This window comes from Heliangelus exortis, chromosome 13 (genome assembly GCF_036169615.1).
Source record: "Heliangelus exortis chromosome 13, bHelExo1.hap1, whole genome shotgun sequence".
Classification (NCBI taxonomy): domain Eukaryota; kingdom Metazoa; phylum Chordata; class Aves; order Apodiformes; family Trochilidae; genus Heliangelus; species Heliangelus exortis.
In genome coordinates, this window is record NC_092434.1 from 10,656,825 (window position 1) to 10,679,693 (window position 22,869).

The 22,869-nt window shown below is 46.7% G+C and overlaps 2 protein-coding genes and 1 long non-coding RNA gene across 3 annotated transcripts in view; 1 reads left to right on the forward strand and 2 right to left on the reverse strand.

Annotated features, from left to right (window-relative positions):
* The window catches only part of POP4 (POP4 homolog, ribonuclease P/MRP subunit), a 377,629-nt gene that overhangs the window by 341,317 nt on the left and 13,443 nt on the right, over positions 1-22,869 (reverse strand). The window lies entirely within an intron of this gene.
* On the reverse strand, positions 8,705-16,098 carry PLEKHF1 (pleckstrin homology and FYVE domain containing 1). The gene is made up of 2 exons (XM_071756812.1): positions 15,961-16,098; positions 8,705-10,964 (listed from the first exon to the last, which is right to left on the reverse strand). The coding sequence occupies exon 2, from the start codon at positions 10,950-10,952 to the stop codon at positions 10,131-10,133; it is 822 nt and encodes a 273-aa protein (XP_071612913.1). The 5' UTR covers positions 10,953-10,964; positions 15,961-16,098; the 3' UTR covers positions 8,705-10,130.
* LOC139802053 (uncharacterized) overlaps positions 16,303-22,869 on the forward strand; it is a 37,880-nt gene continuing 31,313 nt past the window's right edge. Inside the window, exons 1-2 of the long non-coding RNA XR_011728470.1 lie at positions 16,303-17,723; positions 20,126-20,270. This is a non-coding gene — a long non-coding RNA (uncharacterized lncRNA). The remainder of the gene's footprint in view (positions 17,724-20,125; positions 20,271-22,869) is intronic.

Here is a 22,869-nt window from a genome sequence, read left to right on the forward strand (position 1 = left end):
TTGTTTTTGTTCTCACACATCTAACTGTGAAATGCATAGTTTTCTGCCCACTCCCTGGCAGGCAATTCAGTTTGACAGTTCTGGAAGCTTTCTGCAAGAAGCTGCAGGTCAGGGCAGCTCTGAGTTTTAACAGCTGGCTGCATTTACTCAGACCTTTCTGGCTCTAAGAATCTTAGTCTTTCAGTCAAAATGAGTGGGGGCATCTGACTTCTCTACGTTTCCCTTCCATATTAATTTTAAGCCCTACATAAACAGATTTTCCAAAATCCTGGGTCAAAAACTTTGCTCCCTTTAAAGCAGCAAATGATGCAGAAGTTGCAACAGCTGCCCTTGGGAGAGATGGAGTGCAAGAGCAAATGCTTCACATTACTCAAGAAGGCAGGGCATAGGGCAAAACAGTTTAGCAAATACTGCTTTAAAGCTGAAGACTTGCTAGAATATCAGTAGGGATCAGCTACTTTCTTGGTGCCTGTCCACATGCACCAGACTTTTGACCAAACTGCAGCTTTTTAATTGCTTATGCAGGAACAAAGTCAGTAATAAAATGCTAAATAGGGTGCTGGTGAGGCAGGCTCTTGGATCTGGCTTTTTTGGTTTCCATAAAAGGGGCTTGCTTGCTTTTTCCCAGCCATTCTCTCCAGGAATCTGTGTATAAAAATATTTGTTCCATAACCACAGCAAGCAACCTCCCATTGCCTGGCAGCTGCCTGCATACTTGAGGCTTTCTGCTGTCTCTGAAGTTCAGCTCTGCAGGAGTCTGTGCTGCTGCTGGGTCTAATCCTAATTTTGGGCTTTCATGTCCCCAACCCAGTCTCATGGGACTGGGGCTGCTGACAATGGTAGCAGCACATCCCTCGTGAGTGTGGAGTGAAGATTAGCCTTCACATCCTGCCACTAGTGATAAGTAGCAATGAAGATAATAAGGAAAGCTCTTGTAGTGCTTTACGTCTTCAGAGTGCTCTGCAGATACTAACTAATTAAGCTGCCATTTAGCCCTCTGACAATGGTATGGATTTCTACTGTGCATAATTTAACTGTACTATGTTGTTATGCAATAAACCAAAATTGGATAGTGCCTTAAAACAGCAATCAGGAAATCAGTTCACCAACTATTGGCTGCTTATACCCAACAACTGAGCCAGCTTCAAAGCTGTTGCCCCACATCTTTTGGTTAACCCTGGTGCATCTTTGGGAACCTCAAATATTCTTGCAAAGCAGAGCAGTGCCAAGTGTTTAACAAAATGGCTCCAGTTTTTTTCAGCAGTTTCCATCCGTGCATACAGCCTCCATCATCTCTGAACACTGCCCAGAGGATGGAGTTTCAGTTTTGCTGATGTAAACCCAGGCACTGCTGTGCTTAACTGAAGAGACACAATTTTGTGTGCTGCTGGTGCCTTGCTGTACATACACCAATGTCACACTGGTGTGTACTGGTCACAAAGGAAAACCAGGCCACACTGAGTGCTTGTGCAGTGCTGACATGTCAAAGAACAGAGCAGATGCAGTACTTTAACCACAACGTTTCAAGACTTTTCTGGCAGCAAAGCCACCTGCCCACAGCTCTGCAGTGCCTGCCCTCAGCTGCTGTGGTATCACTGTGAGCCAGTGGTCAGTAGGACAGTAGGTATGAGTTAGTGTTGGTAATTGCCCTCAGAAAATAGATAACCCAGTCATAGTGCTGGGCTCTGAGTGACCTATTTTCTCTCAGGAAAGAGCTTGAGGTCACTGTGGACCAATATCTAACAATACAAGCTCAGTGCTCTGCAGCAGGTCAGAAAGTTACAAGAAGGTTAGAATAGAGGGGAACAAAACCCAGAAGGCAGCCAACACTGTTATGTCACTGCATGAATTCAGGTCACAGCCACATGTTGAACAGTCTGTGCAGTCTGCTCTGGTTTGTCCTTTCTGAGCCAAAAAGGGCATTGTAGAGGTAGGAAGGATCAAACTATGGGAAGGCATCTGTGTAAAAAGAGATGGGTTCTCTTTAAATCTGTTCAACCCAAAAAAGACAAAAGTGAGGGGAGGTTTGGTCATGGCTGTGAACAGCACAGAGATGAAGAGCAGGAGCAATACCACGGCAGAGAAGGCAGGGTGCACCCACAGAGCTGGCAGAGGTGAGGGGTAGCACTTGTTCACACAGTGTAATGGTGAATTGTGGAGCTAATTGGCACAGGATGCTCTAGGTGCCAAAACAAAGATGTGTTCAGAAAGTGATAAGGCAGGCTGATGGCAGCAAGGCATATCAAACACACCGGTCTGGAATCAACCACTGCCTTGAGAAGTTTCTCTCCGTGGGCTGACAAGACTAAAGCAGTGGAAGTATTGTGCTATAGGTGCCTCTTACAAACTGCCCCTCGTGATTGTGGAGTAGATGAACTCTGGCTTTGGTTTACCAGGACTGCTTTAAGATTTACCATCCATGCAGCACACAATTGCTGCAGTGTTGTGCCAACACATGTGCTACTGCAAGTAAATAGGACATATGTGCTGCCAAAGCAATTGTGTTCTAAAAAGAGTGTGGCACGCTTGGTATTGTACAAAAGGGTTTTCCTGTGACAGGGGAAGACTTGCCCATTTTCCTTTGTGCCTCTTATCCTGCTCAGAAGTGAAGCCTTCCTCCCTGCACCCTTTCCTGTGTACAAATAAGTGGTAAAGCAGAAGTAGGAAACACCAACCTCTCTTAGTTGGCTGCAGCTTTTTCTTATTCTCAAAACTGCAGTGTCATCTTGAAAATACAATCAAATATCATCATTGCTTGCACCAAGCAATGTGGCCTCCATGCCACAAGAATTGAAATCACTAGACAGGATTTGTAAAGAAGGAAAGCTCCTTTATTCACACCCATGGTCAGTGGAAGTTGTATTAAGATATGGTCATGCTATTGCTTTGTTTTGCAGAAGGGAAAGTTGTTCTACAGAGTGAGATTACATGGGTCATATGCTGATTGAAAAGGTCTTCACATTTTCTTTTTTCATGTTTAAGCGTTCTCACAGAACTAATTTAAAGTTTATATGCAAAACCGCTCCTTCTCTTCCCCTGTCTTGCTGTTCTTCCTAAATGTGCAGCCAGCTCAGTCCCTGCTCCCAGAGGTACCTGATGAGAGGTACCCATCCCATCAGAGGGCTGGTTGAGCTGGGGGGGAATGTGCTGCCTGCTCTGGCCTGCTCAGTGCATCCCACCAGTGTGGGTGGGTGGGCCAGCCCTAGGAAAACTCAGTCTTCAAAACACAAGAGAGAAATTCTGGTGGGGGAGGATGGGCAGGGAGGAGAAAGTTCAAGTGCTTCTGGGGGGGAGGCAGAGCTGTGCTGAAGATGTATCAGCTTGCTGTGCTCCAACAGCTGTTAACAGAACATCTGCTGCTGGAGCTGCCCCTGAATGCCTGCGTCTGGGGAGCTGTGTTGCTGGTACTTGGTGAACAACCAGCTCCTCTGCCTGCCTCCAGCACAGGGTCCTCCCCTCATCTCCCAAGGAGAAGAGGAGTTGCAGTCCTGGGAGTTCCCCCTGTGCTTCATGGATTGCTCAGATGATTCTCCTGAGTGGTGAAGGTGCTGAAACGGGGTTAAGCTGTGTAAAGGAGTAACTTGATTTTGATCAATCTGTCTCTAACTTGTAAGGTCTAAATGAACAGAGACATTCCTTAGAATCCCATCTGTGACACCCAGCCAAAACTGTGCTGGGTTTTGGCTATTGCATGTCCTTGAGGAGAGGAAGAGAATGTCAGCTGGAGTGAGAGATGCTTTCTTGGTGATTGCCAGGGTGCTTGCAGTGCTGCTGCTCCAGAAGGAACTGTCTTTGAGCCCCAGGGGCACGCTGTGAGGGGCTGCCCTTGTTTGGGGGCTACGCCAGCTGCATTACAGACCCTGTTTTTATGAAGGAAATGTACCTCTGACAGTTGTATTATAGAAACAGCAGTGGTACTGCTGAAGTCTTGAAGCAGCAGTGTGGCAGTCTCCATTTGTCATCCTCTCCTGATTAACGCTGTGGCTCTTTATCCGTGGATTTTGTAGAACCTCTCATCCTTAAGGCTGTTTCCTTGCAAACAGATGGCTGCAGCATGTGACATCCCCAGTGTCTGTTGGGGCCCAGTACAGACCCAGTGGCTTGCTTGTCCTGCTGTCCTGCAGGTGCTGTATGTGGTACTAGTAGAATGAACAGACCCATCTGCAGCCTGATACCCAGCAGGACAAGGCTGTAGGGAGGGTGTGACTGACACCAGCCTGTCTGCTGATGTTTGGGAGGGGTAACACATCTCCCCAGTGTGAACCACAGCAGAAAGCTCTGCTGTAGAGGCTCTTGAAGGGTTATTGCACAGCTTCACTCTGCTCCATGGGGTGATTCAGACACTTCAGCTGTGTTAGGAGTGTGTCAGGGAGAGAAGTTGGATCCTGCCAAGACAGTGAAAAACAGCCTCTCCTGGCAGGGGAGACGTCCCTGTAAGTGGTGTGAGGCTCCCTCCTGCTGCTGGAGCTGTGCTGGGGGAAGATGCTCAGGCACCTCTCCCACTTTGGTGGCCACAGCTACAGGGACTGGACTGGTGTACTGGGGAGCGAGGGTGGCATGCACAGGGTGTGCCAAGTCTTACAGGAATGTACAAAACACCTTTGGGCTAAGAAAGCCGTGCACAGCAAAACCTTGTTGGGCTGCTTGGCTCTTAGAGGCTGGTCAGTAAACCAGCATGCTCAAGGCCATTTTTTGGAAAGAGCTGGAGGCTTCATTTGGTTCACTGGAACTCACTGCTGAGCAAACACTCATTGAGTCAGAGACTTTGGAAACCAGGAAGCTGTGACCTGGTTGCTGGTGGCTTTGGGTTGTGGGTTGGTTTGGCAGCTTGTAGGTTGGCATCACAGCCACAAAGGCCGTTTGAGGATGACTGTAAGGGACACTTCTAAAAATACAGATCTCCTGTGTGCTTCTCATGGGCAGGGGGCTCATTCTGTGGCTCAGACAGGGTGATGTGCAGCCTAGGCAGGCAGCTGAGGGTCTCCTCAGCATGTGGTGGCCCTTGCTGGTCTGTCCTGTGGGGTGATTCCTGTATGCTGATGGCTACTTGGGGATGTGATGTGTGTTAGAGGACTTGGTTCCTCCTGTGAGCTTTGATGGAAGGGGGAACAAATCAGCAGAGAAGCCTTGGTGTCACACTTTTCCCTCTGGTGTCTCTGGAAGGTCCTTTGTATAGGAAACCACTAAGGGTCTGGTTTTACCTTATGTGTAACTTATGATAGAAACCATGTATGACTATTTTTTTCCTTGTTGCTGTCCATTAAAGAGTCCTGTCTGGACTTGAGTTAGTGCTTTTCCCTTCTCAAATATTTTTTTTCTAAGGTTCTCACCAAAACACATTGTTTCTATGACAAAAGGAGAGGCTAAGACAAAGCTCAAAGAGGGGCACACCAGTCCCTTGGCACATGGAGCAGCTCAGGCAGCAGAATTATGGGCATTAGGATCGTTGCTGGCAGTGGGGGCTCTGCCCCAGAGTGGTTTGTGCAGGAGAGGACACTCCAGTGCCCTCTGTTACAGCAAAACCTTCCATCTGCCTCCCCTCCTTCTTCTCTGCCTGTCCTACAGTACCAAACCAGGGAGGTTGTGTAACTTGCTCTTGGCCCTGAACCCCTTGATAAGAGGTTTATGGAAAACCTGCTTATGGTTTATTTGCATTTCCAGGCCTCACTGGAAATGAATCCAAATGCCAGGTTCAGAGGGAGTCACTCAGTGTTGGTCAGCACTCCATACTGCCTCATCTCCTCCCACTGCCACCTTGGGACCCTAGCACCAGCTGTCATGTTTGTTTGTTTGGAGGTTTCATTTATGATCAAGTGTGCAGGCAAGAGAGGCTTCTTCCCATACAGGTGTGTGGCACTGGGGTTTCTACTGCCTGTGGTATACAACATAAAGCAGACCTGTCTGCGTGTTGCTCCTCAGTGCAACTGCTCACCATGGTGTGCAGCCTGTGCTTCCCTGGTGCTCTGGACAGCATCTCCAGTGTTTGGGACTTAGGCAAGGAGCAAGGGTTTCTTGGGGCTCTTTTGCCATATTGTGTCACCATGGAAGTGACAGCAGTGTAACATCTTTCTGCCTGTAACCTTCATAAAGATTCATGGTCCGGAGCAAAACGGGTTGGGAACAGAAGCCTGTATTTTTTACTGGAGACACATCACTTTAAAGCTTAGCAGTAGCTGGGACCATCTGTGCTCCTCAGTTCCTCCTGCTAACCAAAAATCCCAGGCTGAGGAACACGAGAAACTGTCTCACAGCAGTAGTGAGTCAGAAGAGGCCATGGGCTGTGTCAGAGCCAGAACTCCTGCTAGGATAAAAACTTGAGTGTTCTGGGGAACTGGGAGCAGAATCTGACTGTGAAAGTGGCTGGCTTCACCCTGCTGCCTCCAAATGCTTGTGAACTGCTGAGTCGGAGCCATGCCCTGGAGAAGGTGGGGTGCCTTGGCTGCACCTGGGATGGTGAAGCATGTGTGTTTCACTGAACCCACTTGATCCTTTCTTTCTTTTCACTTTATTCACAGAGAAAATCTCCGTTACCTTTTCTTCAGCTTTTGTGATTGGCTGCCACAACAGTGCCATCCTCTTCCTCACCTTCCTATAGGTTTTGGAGAGCAGAAGAGGACTGCCTCACTGCACGGCCCTTAAATGTTTTCCTGTCTCTTTGCTGGAGAATCCCCAGCGCTCTCCATGTTCAGAGCAGTGTTCTTGCTCCTGACAGCTGCAGGTGCTGTCCTCTGGCTCTTCCATGCCTCGTTGGAAAGGAACCATTTTGCTGAGGGCCAAACAACTCCTACGTTTTTCTAAAAGTGTCTGGGCTCCATTTTCTGTTTGAGGGAGCAGGATTTCCTGAACTGATTTCCTGAACCAGTCCACACTGGTTCAGGCAGTGCCAAGGCTGGAGTGCAGCAGGGATTGCTGTACAGTGCTGTGCCCTCTGGGCCATGACACCCTCAGGCAGGGGCTGAGCAAGGAGCCCCTTCTGGCTACTGATCCCCACACATCATGTCTGGGAGCCTTTCAGGAGGAGGATATGATCCCACAAAATCATCAGCCTGCAGATGTTTTTCCAAAGCGAGCATACAAACTCCTGCTCTTCCTGGTTGCATGGACTTGCAAACTTTAATGAACCCCTGGAAAGGCATTTATTTAGCTCAAAAAAGAAATAACCCAAACCGTCAGGAAATGCCCCATTACTGCACTGGAGACAGAATTGGACTGGACAACTCCAGGCTGAACTGTAACAGCACAGCTCATGATGTAAAACCCATGTGTTCAGCAGGCCAGGAGCCAGGAGCCCCAAGCTGTAATCCCAGTGCTGAGCTCCCCAGCTTGACTGTAAAAGTACAGGCAGTGGGGGAAGAGGCTTTGTTTGAATTTCCCCATGTTTTCCTGGTCCGGCTCCTTTTACCTTGGACATTAACAGTTTAGGAGTTACTTAAGGTTACTTGATGCTTCCATATGAAATGTTTTCTCAAGCCCACAGCAGCCCCAGCCTTTCCAGGTGTCTCTGCTTGGCAGCAGCTGCAGTGCTGTACCCTGGCACTGCCTGAACGACTGTGGAGCTGGGAGAAACACCAAGCAGCTGGCTAGCAACAGGAAAAACTCTTGGGAGAAAGCACTGTCATGCACACAAGGCAGTGTATATGTAAGCCTCTGGAAGTGCAAGTGCTCATGTGCACCTCCTTGTCTCCAAGACACCACAGTTCAGAATAGCAGCGTGCTTATGCGATGCAAGTCCCCCTTACAGCCACTTACTCACAAGTGCTGCAGCTTTTCCACCCTTGACTTTTCTCCATACCTACCTCCTGTAAGGAACAGGGACATTCCAGTTGCTGGGAGGTGTGTGCATTTCCAGAAAGGCCATCTGCTCCAGCATGCACAGAAAAAAAAGGGGGCTGGGTTGTGTTTGGTGGAGTTTGTTTGTTTGTTTGTTTGTTGTGGTTCTGCCCCTGCTGTGGTTAAGAAAAGCTCTTGCTCAGAAAGAAGGCATTTGCTAGAGGCATGCCAGTCCTTCACTAGTGGATAAAAACAGTTCATAGCTCTTTTGGGAAATGATAACAGTAAGACCTTTAGAGACCTAAGATGAAGAAAAGCTGATTTCTGAGAGAACTAAGAAGTAGGTTCACAACTGGAATACACCTTTGGAGCTTGTTACTAGGAAGAAACTGGCAGTTTTGCCATAGCAGCAGGGAACTAGAACGCCAGCTATGGACTTGGAGTCAGCAGCTGGGCTATTTTTGGCTTGTGAACCCCTCCAATGGCTGTTTGCTTTTAAGGTCATTTTCTGTTTGCATAGCATATGCACCCTTCTGGTGGGTGGAAGGCATTGTAAAAACAATCACTGCTGTGCAAAGTTATGAAATAAGCTTGGAGAGGGATGGAAAAAACAGAACTCGGTGTACTTATTGCTTTAAAACCCAAAACCATCTGCTTAGGTCATAAGGTTTGTTGACCACTCTAAGCTGTGCCCCCACTTTAAAAATACCATTTCAGTTAATAGAGGCTACTGCAGGGGATCACAAAGACTTGGGAAAACTGGTCAGATAACATGGTGTAAATAGAAAGAAAGCATCAGATTTGGCAATTGTTTTTTTTCACTTGTTTTTATTTTCAAGCAGTAAATAGAAACCCAGAGCATTCACTTCACAGCTGAGGAGTCAAAACTCACACTGGCCAGCCAGGCCTGAATCCCAGCTCTTCTTTAAGACTCTTGTTAAATAACAACATGCTTTATTGTCATATTTTCCTGACTTCTTCCTGTTGGGTATTATCTTTATTGACACACAATCAAGTGATACAAATTTGCTGGAACAGTGGCAGTTTACAAAAGGCAGTAAGAATGATTACTTTGAACTGAAATTAAAAAAAACACCACACCTAAGTCTGGCCATCTGGCAGGCAACCACTAGAACAGGGTCACGGTAAGGAAACAGTTTATAACATTGGTGCTGTACTTCCAGCCATGTTCCTTTCCAGAGCATAAAAGGCACATACAAAAATATACTAAAAGTAAAAATTGAGTTTGTAGAAATGTCTGCTGCAAAACAATTGCTGTTGTCTGATTTTCAGTATCCTTACTGTCACGCTATACCATGATAGAATACTTGAAATAAGCACAGTTTAGTTTTAACTTGACTTTAAAATTTTGTAGTTTTAAAATTATCTCAAGTTAACTGTCAGGTTTTGGGCTTCAGTCCTGGAAGTACATAAAGGACCTTAACTTTGGGCTTTGTGACTGATAGACATGAGCAGAGTCCACAAGTGTGCATTCAATGCCTTGGGCTCCTGCTTGTGAGGGAAGTGGGAGTGCTGTACTTCATAGGACCTTAATCTGGAATATTTTCCTGGATTTTTCATAACTTTTAACAAATCTTCCCTGCGCTATCCTTTTACTCAATAGACTTGAGTTCAAGTTGTTGGTAATCTAGTGGAACTGCCTGATTTTGAGATCTAGGGCTCTGCACTTAGCTAAGTCAGCTCTGGTATTTCTCCCTCCTGGTCTCACCGTTCTGCATAATTTCACCTGTCCTTTTAACCCTTTCCTTCCTCCCTCATCTCCTGGAACCACCAAAACGGCCTCTTTCCCTGCAAATGAGCAGGAATGCTCCAGTGCTTTGCTAAGGCTGTTCACACCAAGCCTTGTACAAGGTCCCTGCAATTGGAGCAGTTTCCTTAGTGTTCCCAAAGTTGAGAGAACAAGGTGTAGCAATGGAAGCCTGTGAAAAAACAGCATCTGGAATGGTTCTTGCCAGGACAGAGGAACCAGCAGACAGGCATGTTCAGCTCCAGAATTTCTTGCTCCTTTTTTCTCCCAAAAGCTGATCTCAAATGATTTGAGAAATGAAGTCAGTATTGCTCTGGTTTTGCAGACTAAGGCACTGAAGGGTGAGCTCATTTTGGCCAAGGTCTCTTCCCTGGTCCAAGCTCTTCACTGAGCTGTTGCCCTCTGAACTCATGTCATATAAGACACATTCTTAGAGGGGTAATACCGTATTTTGTCCCCATGCAGACAACACATATAGGGGCCAAGATCCATCTTCCTAGACATAGCCTCCAGAGAAAATATCACAAAGCAGCTGCATTGGAGGCCAGAAGCTGGCTTTCCAATGTCTAAGTGCCTTGAAATCTCAAGGAGGTCAGCTATGGAAAGATGACCAGGATACTTCTGAGGTATAAAACGCTGTGTCTGCTGGCCACTGGTCAGCTTTGTCATCATCAGACTTGTCACTGTCATCACCACTGGAGGGTTCGTAACCTGGGATAGCGGAGTGGATCGGCGGTAGCTGCCTGCGATCTGCCTCTGCCTCCTTCTTCTTTTCTGCCAGCAGCTGCCTGTAGCACAGGTTGCAGACCCTCAGAGGTTTGGGGGACAGCCGGGGCATCAGGAACCTCTGCCTGGAGCAGTCTGCACAGACAACAAAGCCACACTTGCGGCAGTGGTGCCTTCGGGTAAGCGTGGAGAACTTGGTCTGCGTGCAGCGCATGCAGATGTCCGTGGCCTTGTCTGGGATCCAGGGGGCTGCGTGCTCTGTGGAAGGCTGCCGGCCCATCTTTGTCAGCAGGTGCCTGATGCACTCCTCCAGATGGCTGATCCACTCCTTCCTCTCCGTGAGGGAGGCCGCAGAAACCACAAAGGACTTCTTTGAGGTTTTAATCATCCAGCGGTTCTTCATCTGCAAGGTGTCTGGCAGCGTCTCCAAAGTGACATCTTCAAGGGGAATGATGTGCTGGGAATTGTACTTCCTTTTGTTGATGACGATGCTGCCATAGACGAGGATGTCATTGAAAAGGAAGAATATGCGAGGCTTTGGTTTCTTGCGACATTCTTTGGTTAAAATCCCTTCTCCTAAAAGGACTCTTCCTGGCACAGCTAAGGGCTGTCCAGAAGCTCCAAAGCAGTTTTCCACAGCAGCAATGCGCTGGCTGTTGATCTCAGTGTTTGCAAGATGGTCAACCATCTCCAGCTCGCTCTGATGGGAGAGAAATAGAGAAGTGGTGAAGCTGTAAACATTTGCACTGCGCTGAGGCTGTGTATGAAACACACACTCAGGTGAGACTCCGAATGTGACCTGAGGTTAGGAGTGCTCTCATTACTACTTCAATACCCACTACTTCACTTCAGTTTGTAACCTTTTAAAATAATTTTTTCAACCTTTCTGAACCCATTTTAGAACAGCCTGGTCTATACTGGGATGGTTTAGCCTGCAGCAATAGAAACCTCTACATTCCATTCCATTACAGCTCTGTTTCTTCCTTCTATAACTGTGTGTCCATAGCAAAGGAAGCTGGCTGGTCTGAATGCACTACTGTGAAAGTGTAAGTACTTGCTCAGGAGCTATGGTACTGTGAGAGCTGAATGGTACCAGGACCCTCCCTTTCTGTCCATCTCAGTGCTGGCACAGGGCATGCAGCTGCAGCAGGGAGCTAACTGATACTGGGGTGGAAGCAGGCTCAGGGAAGGGATCTGTGGTCTTGAGAGCAAGCCTCCCTTTTCTGACTGCACACCCGTTTTCTCAAAGATTAGTTACAGACACATGCACCCCACAACTTCATTTTGGGTCAGAGATGAGGCAGGAACAAAACAGAGTGTAGCATTGCCTGTTACCACTGGCCCTCCCTGCATAAAGGGGATAAAAGGAGGCAGAAGGGGGGGGGGGGGGGGGGGAAGAGAAAAGCAGCCACGAGGTGAATAAACCCAGAGAAGCCAAGCTCCTCCTCCACTACCCCATGCTATGCTGGGGCTGCTGGTTTTCCAGTTACAAGACACATAATTCTGAAAATAGTGTGATCTCTGCTGAAAGGGAAGTGGAAGGCAGCACGCTCTCCCCTTCCCACACCTTCTCATCCAAGCTGGGGTTTCAATAGTCTGTTGGGGTTTTCTGATTTAATAGAAAACCCTAGATAAGTGTAATTCTGAAGCAAAAGTGAGTGTTTTTCTATTAGTAGTTTGCATTAAGCAAAGGGCTTTGTCCTGTAAGTTCAATTTTTGGTTGTACCCAGCCCCTCCTGCACTGCAGGGAGCTGCTGCCCAGGGCCACTCGGGCACGGGAACCTGAATCATTTCCTCCTCCAGAGAGGTAACTCAGACATCACGAGGCAGCTCTGTGAGCACAGACAGGGATGTCTGCTGCCCTGGTTGCTCCTAGTGGTTCACTGAATCACTAATGCAGAGCCTCTCCCCACCATTTTCCCTGTCCTACTCGTCCAAAGTCCTGGCAGTCATGGATGCTGGAGGAGAAAGGGAAGAGGAGGAGGACAACACTCCTGGTCCTGTGTGTTTGGGACAGTGATGATTTACATTCTTCCCTTGTCCTTCACTCCAAATCACCCCTTTGCTATGTGGAAAACCACAGAGCCACTGCTCACGGTTGCTGCACACCCTTTAACTCTCGCCTGAGCTATTTGACAGCAACTGGCCTATTTCTTGGAATCCTCACAATTTTGTTCTTTAGGTCAAGCAAGAGTGTCCTGTGCAAAGAGAAGGCACTGGTTTAGCCCTGGGTGACCTAAATTAAGCGACCTACCCTGCAGAAATAGCTTTCTCTGAAAAGTGTTGTGTGGCCAGTTAAACACAGAAATTAGGTTGAAGAACTAACAGGCAGGAAAAACTACAGTCTACAACAGAACCAACCAAATGCCCTGTCTTTGAACATTTGCAGTCCTACCTGTCCTGGGATGGTGTCTCAGGGTTTCTTAGAAACAAATCCTTGGATGAGGAACTCTTAAGTGAAAGAGCAATATGGCCACAGAGAAAAGCAAAGGAAACAGAAAAACTGAAATTATAGCTTGGGAAGTTTGGAAAGACTGCAAAAGCAGCAAAATACTGTCAAGACTTTTGGAAAAAAAGTTAGATCAAGTGGGATGAACCAAAGCAGTTAATCCTGCTCCCACCTGTCTTGCTTTCTTGTTTTTTTTCTTGGGGGGGTACGGAGTCCCAGTACTTAGCCTGCATCTTTCACTATTATTTTATGTATTTTAGAAGCATGGTGCAATCTCTCCAGTTAGTGGAGTACCTGTGACAACTCTGTTTCTAGGGATCTCTGTGTACTGGATCCCAGTGGAAATTAAAAGGTACTATCAGATACAAAGACTGTGCCAACAAAGAGCCAGGAAGCATAAGCTCATTTTCAAAGAGGAGTCCAAGTCCTGCTGCTGTGAAAGCTTTAGCTGTGTCTTGATTTGGGCCTCTACATAGGCCAGAATGCCCTGGGACTTGCTGTGTGGAGCAAAGGGAGAAAGGGCAGGATGGGATGATTACAGTCCTGCAATGTAACTGAGAAGTGAAAGTGAGTTTCTACCTGTCCTTATTCCTCCAGCCACTGGTTGTTACCTACTTAAAATGCCATGAGTTAAGCAAAGAAAAGTTAACTCTCTTCTGGGAAAATTTTCCCTATTAAGACTAGAAGTGTCAGCTGCTGCTTTAGCCCTGCCTGCTTCCCAAAGGAGTTTTCCTGAGGAAGCAAAAGCAGAGCCTTTTAATTCTTTCTCTCTCCCCTCAGGCATAAATGACTTGAGAACAGCACATATGTGTGCTAAGGAGTAGAAGAAAAAAAACAGGAGAGATTGGATTCATATTGCCTCACTTTAGACTTAGACTACTAACTCTGACTACTAACTTACTCTATTGACTACTAACTCTATTGATCTGTGCACTCCCATTTTTGTGAGAGGGGAGAAACAGTCACAGAGGGTGGCTTGCCTCACCCCATTGCATGCCAGGTCAATCCCACCCCGAGTTCAAGACAGCTTGAGTAACCACATACAAACCAATTTCATGTTAATATTGTGCCTCACTGCAAATACTACTCAGTTTGACAATGGAATGGAAGTATTATGTGAATTTGGTAAATAAGAATAGCTGCTCAGGGTCATTATGGTCTCCTTTAGTGAGAACGTCTCCCTTTAGAACAACAGTGATGAGATATGAAAATGACAACATAAACTCTAATATTTTTAATTAATTTTGGCAAATATTTTTTTCCTGTCTATTCAAGTTTGCTCTATCAGGTCACAGGGACATGATGCTTACCAAGCAATAGGTATGCATGGGCATCACGTGCAGCAGAAGCTTACACAGTTTAAGTGAGGGTGGGAAGGTGTACCTTACTGGAGTGCTACTTTTGATGGGAGTTTTTGGCATGGCAAAATTTAGGGGTGTTTTCTTCATCGAGATCTGTTGGTTCTGCATGTGATCAACTATTATGCAGTGAATATGTAACTCAGTGAATACGACTGACATTCAAAGTAAAAAAAAATGCTCTTTGGCACTCTGCTCCAGAAGTAAGCAAGCCACAAAGCTAACAATGAGCACTTGTTCACTTGTGATTATAAACAGCCATGTTGATGCATGCCAGGCAGAGCATTTCAACTTAAGCTCCTGGGTCAGTGAGTCTGGAGTATGTTTTTCAAGTCTGTTAGGCTTAGGTGTGGCCATGCAGTGAGCTGTTCTACCTGATTCTTCTACTCTTGTTATCAAACAGACCTGACAGTCTTGGTATCCATTGCATAACTAATGCAAGGAACGGTCTGTAAGTATTGGTTCATTGAGATGGGACTCCTGAGGTCTGCCAGCAGAAAATGCCCTGAGCCTCATCTTCCTGAGGCTTTCCCTTACTCCCTCTTTCTACTTAGCTCAGCTGAGAAGTTTCTCCTGGAGTCGGGGCTGGCATAAGCTCTCACCAAGCACACACAGTAAGCAGGACACAGCCACCTTTCAGCCAGCACAGGCATTTAGAACAAGAAAAACATAGCTCCTCTCCTTTTCCAGCTGGAGGGGATTTCAGCTTGCCTCTCCTTCCTTCCCAGCATGCCCTAACTGCTGGGCCACTGCAGGCCAAAGGGGGCACAGCGTCTGGTAGCCCCCTTTCTAGATGTGCTCATGAGGAACCTGACTGAGTACATGTGCATTTTGGGACTGACTCTCAAATCAGGTCTTGCATTGAGAAATGCCACCAGTCCCGGTGGGATATGGATTAACTGAGCTACTGAACTTTTTTCCACTGTTACTCAGCATGCCCAGGTCTTCTAGCAGATATAGGGTCAGAGCACAGGCACAGCTGAGCGGTGTCTTTTGAGGAGCTCAGGCTGATGCTCCTAAAACCAGCAGTCGGTAGCCCAAGCTCAGTTGTGCCTCTTGCACGTGACACCCAGGCTGAGAGGCATCCAAGCAGCTTTTTATGGAGGGAAGAAAAACCTGAAACTCCAGAAGAGCCTCCCCGCCTCCCTCTGCCCTGCTCTCCATTACGCGCACATCCTCGGCGGTGCATCCCCGCTCCCCGCACGCCTCCTGCTCCCCGCTCATCAGCCTCAACCTGGCCGGGGCCCGCGGGGAAGAGGCCTCCATGGGGAACTCCCGGGCGCCGGAGCGGGAGGCGAGAGACCCAGCGGAGCAGCACTCGCCACCCGCTATAGGCTCGGGCTGGACCAGTGCGGGTGACAAACGACATTCGCGGGCTGGCGGGTGACGGCGAGCAGGTCCCACGGGAGAGATGAACTCCCCGGCACTCCCGATGCCTGCAAGCCCGTGTGCCCTTTAGGAGAGATGTATGGCCCAGGCTGGGGATTGCTCTTACACCTCCGCAAAGGGATCGATTTCTGTGCTTTCGGTACACAGCCAAACTTGGTAACTTAAGAGTCCGTTCTGCAAAAAATCAAGAAACCGGCACTCGAGCTCGGACACCGGGGAACTGCAGAGCCCCAGCCGGTGCCCGGTGCTGACCGGCTCCCCGTGAGCGGGGCAGTCACCTGGAGGGTGACCCGTGGGTGGGCGAGGACCCATCCCTCCCGCATGCGACCGTGGCCTCCCCCGCGCCTCTCTCCTACACCGGCCAGAACGGAGCGCAGTCCCGGACCGCTCCCCCCGCGCCGAACCGGCCCCACGGCGGAAACCCTCGACTCTTCCGAAACTTCCCCCCTACGCACAAGGCGACTGCTCGGGCCCCCCCGCAGCCCCGCTCAGCCCCGTACCTCCGCGGAAGGGCCTCGGCCACCCCCAGCGAGCGTTCCCCGGCCGCCCCGCGCCCGTCGGCTCCCCTCCGCCACCGGTCCCGCTGCGCTCCCACCGAACCGAACCGAACCGCCCCCAGCGCCCGGCGGCCAATGGGCGCTGCCCGCGCTCTGCGCCCCCCAGCGGCGGAAGGGGAGCTGTGGGGGGGGGGGGGGGGGGGGGCACCGCCAGGGGGCACGCGAGAGCAGCGCGCGGGTGGGCGAGAGGGGGCGTGAGCGTGAGCCGGCACGAGGTGCGGCTTCTCGCGCAGGTAGCCGTTAGCCGTTAGCCGTTAGCCGTTAGCCGTTAACCGTTAACCGTTAACCGTTAACCGTTAACCGTTAACCGGGGCTGCTTCGAGTCCCTCAGCGCTTCTCATCGCCTTCGGGCTCTCCCTGACGCGTCTCCTCAGTGCCCGCGGGTCGTCTCTTGCTGTGGCTGTGCCACACTGCCCGCTGCCACTGCCACCAAGTGCTTCTCCTGTCTTTCACTGCCCTGAGGGCGGTGGGATGGGTGAGTGGAGGCTATGGTCTCCCTCAGCATCCGCCGCAGGAATCCCAGGCCGGAGTCGTGAATGAGCTGAGCTGTGGGTGCTGTAGAACAGCCCTCATCTATCTGAGCCTGTGCTGATGTATAATTCAGGTGCTTGCTCACTTTCTATAATAGCTTTTCTATTTTTAATGGGAACTGATGGACCTGTCAAGGTATTAGAAATGTTTTTTTTTTCCCAGGTTTTCGTTTTCTTTAGTAATAATAATATGGACTAAAAAGCTCATAGTGTGCTTTAGAACTAAAGTGCTTGGGCATTCATGAGAATTTCTACAAGACCTTATTCCTTTGCACTTTATGCTTTTGATAAACAGATGAACAGATGAACAAGGATATAGGCTAAGTTAATTATAGTATGTGGTTCCCTGGCTGTGTATGGGGGGGTTGAAGAGAGAACTGGCCATCAGGTTGCCAACAGACTTCTGAAAACCAGGCAGAAGAGAACTCGCCACAGAAGGCAGGCTGCTGGGCTGAGCAGTGACTTTCAGGTTATTTCTCAGGCTTTAGCATAGGGTCTTTTATGTCCTTGTGGAACAGTGGGTTTAAAATCATTTTGAATTATCTTTCATGTTATCCTAATCATAGTCTTTGCACTGAGTTGTAGGATATTGATTTATTTTTCTTGTATCTCAATAGGCTCCCCCAGATTGTCTTCATTACATGTCAGCCAAGTGTAGCTTTGGGTTAGGTAAACAGCCTGGGATTTTTGAAGGCTGTTTCTACTTTTTCCATTTTCATTCAGAAGTGGAGGTGTGCTCAGGCAAGTGTCACACCACTTGAGAGAAGCCTCTAGGTACATGTTGGATGTGCAGTCAGTAGAAACTGGTTTCACTTGAGAACTGACTTTCTGTTGGTTGTTGGTTTTGGAAGCTGCTACATCCTTGTTTGAATGTGTTATTGAGATACAAACTCAGAGCTTAACTAGTATTTTTAAGAGCAATTTGGTAGGCAGGCTCAGGAGCTCTTTTTTCCTGGCTGTAAAACATTTTTGGGACCACTTGGAAAAGCTGCAACCCAAATTACCAGCTTTTAAAATCTCTTTACCTTGCTTCAGTTGCGTTCTCTGATCTATTGCCTCTAGCATTTTCTCCAAAACCACTTGTTTCTCAGTAGCAGAAATATCTTGCCCAACTGGGATGCAATAATTTCAAAGCAAGCAAAGGAAACTGCAGCTGCTCAGCTGAGTCAGCCAAAGGTAAGCTCTGCAGGGGAGAAAATGGCTTTTTATTATCTTCTAGTGGCAAAATTACTACAACAGCCCGCAGGAAAAGACTAGATTATAATAGTAACAAAAACATCTGTTAAATTCTGAGCTCAGTGTATGTTTAGTTCATGTTTTTTAAACAAAACAACAGGCATTTGATAAAATTATTTTGAATAAAACTGAACACTGAGACTTGGTCTGGGATGTTAGGAACCCCCCATGCTCATAGGACAGACAGAGATTTTAACTAATTGACTACATGGGGCATTTCATCTGTGGGCAAGACAGCTTTTAGCTATGGTGATTTTATTGAATTGGGCTTGGAATTGGGCTTCTATTACTTAATGAGTGGATAAGTCAATGTGTGTTCATTATACAAGGTTACTTGTAAGCACGAGTAACCTCTGTCCTGTGTGCTGGGAGAGTGCCATGTGTGTGGACAGATGAACGTTCGTCTGGTCTGGTTCCCAGTGGATTCAGCTAATCAACCTATTTTAGAAATGGATGAATTACTGTGATTGATTTGTGTCTCTCAAGCCCTACCAGCATCATTTGTGTGCTTTAGAAATGAGGTGCTTCCAGGTCTGACAGTGCAGAAATTGAGCCCTACTCAGCTCTGTCAGCACAGACTGAAACTTCAGAATGGCAGTTTCCGAAATATCACCAGTCCACAGGCATTGGAACTGCTGCCAGAGGAACTCATTTCAGAGGGTCACTATGTCCTCAGGGCTTCTCTTGGCTCAGGCACAGGAAATTAACCACTTCATGAGTTGTTCCTGGGAACCCAGCTGCAAAACAATTATCAGAGTGATCAAAGTACACCTGCAATCAACCTTGAGACCTGCTTGCTCCTCTGCCCTTTGCATGGGGAAGCAGCATACAGTCATTATGTTTTGGTTTTTACAATGTCACTGCTGTGCTTTGCATGTGTGTAGCACTTTATTCTAAGCATCTTGAAGCACAGCATAAATTCTAATGACCATGCGAGTGTTTGTACCATCCTCACAGAGAGCAAAACTTTAACTCGGGGCATTACGAATGGTCATATGCACCTTAATCGCTGAAATGGGAACAGTGGTTTATTTGCTAGCGTTTTCAGCAGCAACAGGCTCTGGCTCAGAGGGAATCAATTGGGAGGCTGAGGAGCAACCCCCAGAGCTCCTGACTCATGGCCACGTGAGCCTCACTGCTGGGTCATGTCCCAGATCAGAAATCTTGGTGATCATCACAAAAATTGTCATATGCAAGCAGCACAAAGCCTCTCATGCTTGCAGATTCTAAAGCTGCAAGTTTGCAAACTAAAAGCTTTTGTGTTTGTTGTGTCTGACACTTCCCTGCACTGACTTTCAGCCCTGTTTTCCTGGTCATGTATGATGAGTAGTGGTCTCCATGGTCTCCAGGTAGAGTTGCAACTGGTCTTGAATAACAAATAATGACCAAGCAGCTAAACACTAGAGGCTTAAATTCAATGCTGTGAATGAATACAGGATAAATATTTGCTCTTGGTTAGGTTCTAGGAAAAAGAAAGCAGGGGTGTGTTCTCTCCAGTTAAAAAGACATGGTTGTCAGCACTATGAGAATGGTTTCAAATCTATGTTTTCTTTAGGCTGTATGCTGGTTTTCTGTGTTAACTTTGGCAATTGTATGTGGATCTCAGTGCTGAGAAAGCGTAAGGTATTTTATTTGTACCTTCTTAGTTTTCAGTGATAAATAGCAGTGGTGAAACATGCAGCGGGAGGAATGTTAAGGGTTTCCCTGCTAACCCAGTTTTGGTTTGAATAGCTTGTTCTCTTCACAGTGGTCTGTAACTGTAATCACAGAAGTGGTTAAAAGAGCTGATCCAAAGCTCAGTAAGAGTTTTAACTTCTGATTTGGATCAGCATGTAATATGTAGTTCCATTTATATCCCCCTTCTTAGCTGTAAAATAATACTGAGTCCATTTTGTCACTGAAATGTCCTTATAATGTCATCAGTGTGTACCATACTGCGTGACAGAGTACACTGCGAGCAGGAGACAGGATAAAACTTGAAACTTAAAACCACGAGCAAACCAAATACACTGATTTAACCTCGTGGGGTCAAGCGGAGCATGTGCAGGAGCGTGGTGGATGTCAGGATGGCACACAGGGTTTCTGGTGCTTGGGGTATGAAGTGGTGAGCACAAAATTGCTGCCATCAAGTCTGTGGGAGCACCTTGCCTTGCAGGGCAGAAACACCCTCACTGGCTCACACGGGCATCCTATTCCATGCCTCCCTAGCCGAAAAGGAGCAGGTCAGAGCAAGAAAGGAGTTGCACTGTTTCAGTGGAAAAGGTTTTTTTAAATCCAGGTTAACTAGTCTCAGATTTTTTCAGGTCATGTCACTAATACATGCTTTCTTTCATCCTTGACAGCGTGAGCTTCGTGTTCATTTTCTGAGTGGATTGATCAAATGGGTCAGTCACTGTGAGTCTCCAAGTTTCACACAAGAACTGTTGAGTATGGGGACATAGAGCGTGGAAAGCTTGGAAGTTTTTTCACTTCATAGCAGCAGTGCAGGTGAGTATGCACTGACAAATGAGCAGTGGGTTTGGCTTGCTGCCAGACCACTATTTCTGAGTAGTGTTCCCTAATGATGGGAGTGGGGTCTAGCTGAAATATGACAGGGGATGGTGAGAAAGAGGAGAGGTGAGAGTATGAAATGCCAGAACTTAGAGAAGGTGCAGATATTCAGTGCAGAGAGGGGTGTTACATTAAAGGAAAAATGTATGAAGTTAATGTGAAAGAGGTGGGTCTAAAAAAGCTGCTGAAAGCATTTTGCAGAATGCTGTGAGTGCATACGGCATCTTTTGGGCTCAGCTTTCCTTCCAGAACAACATAAATCTGTGCAAGTTCTTCATCTGAGCTCTTCTCCTACTACTGCTATTCTATTAAAATCGTGATCTTGTATTCAGAGCTGGCTTTTATTGCACAAGACAAATTATGATGAACAATTAGGTATTTCAAACACTAAACTTAGGTAGATTAGACATTTCAAATATTAAAGTGGGGAAAAAACAGACAACAACAGTGTTACAATCATCAGTTAATTTGAAAAGATGTAAATGTGTTTGCCTATGATTGACTGATTAGTCAAAGACACATTAAAGAGTTTCATTCATAAATCCTTCTTTGCCCATGGATATGGCTTCTGTTTATGTGAAGAACTTAAGAACTTGCTTCGGTGTCTTTCCTTTGGAATTAGTGCCCAGGCTGAGTATGTGTGTCACTCAGAAAGGAAAAATAATCTCTTTGTAAGGGACCCATGCCTTGTCCAACATCAATGCCTTTTGTGCAGGAAGGTATCTGCTGCGATTGCCTGGGAAAGTTTTATGTATTGAGTGCATATTGCACAGAGCTCTGTGAAAGGGGAAGGGGGAAAAAAAAAAAAAAAGGAAATCCTTGTTTTCTTTCACGTTCTGCAAATATAAGGGAAAACAAAAGGGCAGTGTGTTTTTTTCCAAGGTGTTTGGCTCACATCCTGGAAACCAAGTGAGTAAAGCTCAGCTTTGCTGAGATGACCATCCATTGGCATGTGTGAGCTTTAAATAGAAAGGTACTGAGCTAAAGAAGGAACCATCATGGGTTTTTACCAGGTTGAAGTGGTTTATTGGCTTTTAGAGAGCATGTTGCTGCCTGGCTGTGCAGGGTATGAGATATGGCATAGGCTAGGGCACAGAGAGTGTGTGAACTATTGTACCTTAATTTGTGAAGTGTAAAATTTGTTGCCTGCTTGAGAAACCAGAGGGACTTTGTGTAATGGGAGGTGTGTGGTGGGCTGAAGGAGGAGTTGAGGATTCTGCGTGTACTTCAGCTCAAGCTGTGAACAATTCATTATGTGCTACCATCCTTCCTTTTTGGAGTGGAAGGAACCTGCCAGAGTTAATGTTTTCCTGAGACTTCTTTCTTATTTGTATAGTAAAATATGCAGGAAGCTTTGTTTTTTGTTTTCTGTTTGGGTTTGTTTGTTTGTGAGTTTTTTTGTGGTTTTTTGTTTGGTTTTTTTTGTTTGTTTTGTTTTATTTGGTCTTTTCTCAGAATTAAATCTTTCTTCTCTGACCTCAGCCCTGAAGAGCAGTTGAGGGAATGCAGGGGAATGCTCTGAACCATTTGGGCTGTTTGAATTCATTAGCTTGGGAGCCCCAACAAATGCTTCAGGCTGTGTACCTCTTCATGCACCCAACTTGGGAGAACCACTTACTGCTGCTGCATGCATTAGCCTTCATTAATACAATTAGCATAATAGCGATTAGGATTCAGTATTCCCCACAAAAAGATAAAGCCAGTAATACATCTCAGAATCAAATTCCTCAGCCCCTTGTCTTGGGATTGCTTTATTTTGGAATTGCTTGCTCTTTACATCCTTCCATCTCCTAGAAAAAAGAAAAAAAAAAAAAAGACATCCATTTAATTGTAAAACTGTTTGGGTCAGAGAAATGCACAGAGATAAACTTCCCTGCATGCTAAATAGGTGAATTGATCTATGGGACCCACACAGCTCAGCCAGACACTCAACAGTCGGAACTGCAAACTTCATCTACTTCAAGCTAAAAAGCTACTTAGTTTGCCCGTGTTGAAGACTTTTTATAATAGCAATAAGACAACTCTGGAGAGAACCATCTAATATTAACTCCAGGGAGTAATCATCTAATCACAATCTGGGGGTGATTTGAAGCACTCATCTGGACCAAATGCCTCACAACACCCCAGGAGTGGTTTTATTGCATGATAGCAGTACCCCATTGAGCCTTATTGCTTAATTAAAAACAAATTCCCAAGTAATTTTTTTGCCTTTCCATAAAAACATAGTAGTACATAGCATGTATAAAACATCCATTAAATGATGGTAGATGCAAATTTACATTGTGAGATACAATCCGTTTCTTTACCACTTGGGGTTGAAGTTAAATGTAAAACCATTTCCTATAATCTGTGCACTGCTGTGTTTTAGAGAGGAATAAATATGGGAAAGAGGGATTCATTGTAGGATGCCTTGTTTTTATTAAGTGATATGTTTGGTCTCTTTACAAAGGAGTTCAAATTCTCATCCATTGACTCTATAGTCAATCAACAGTGTGGCTTTTTCTGCCTCTTGGAGATTTCCTCAGCCTGCTATTGT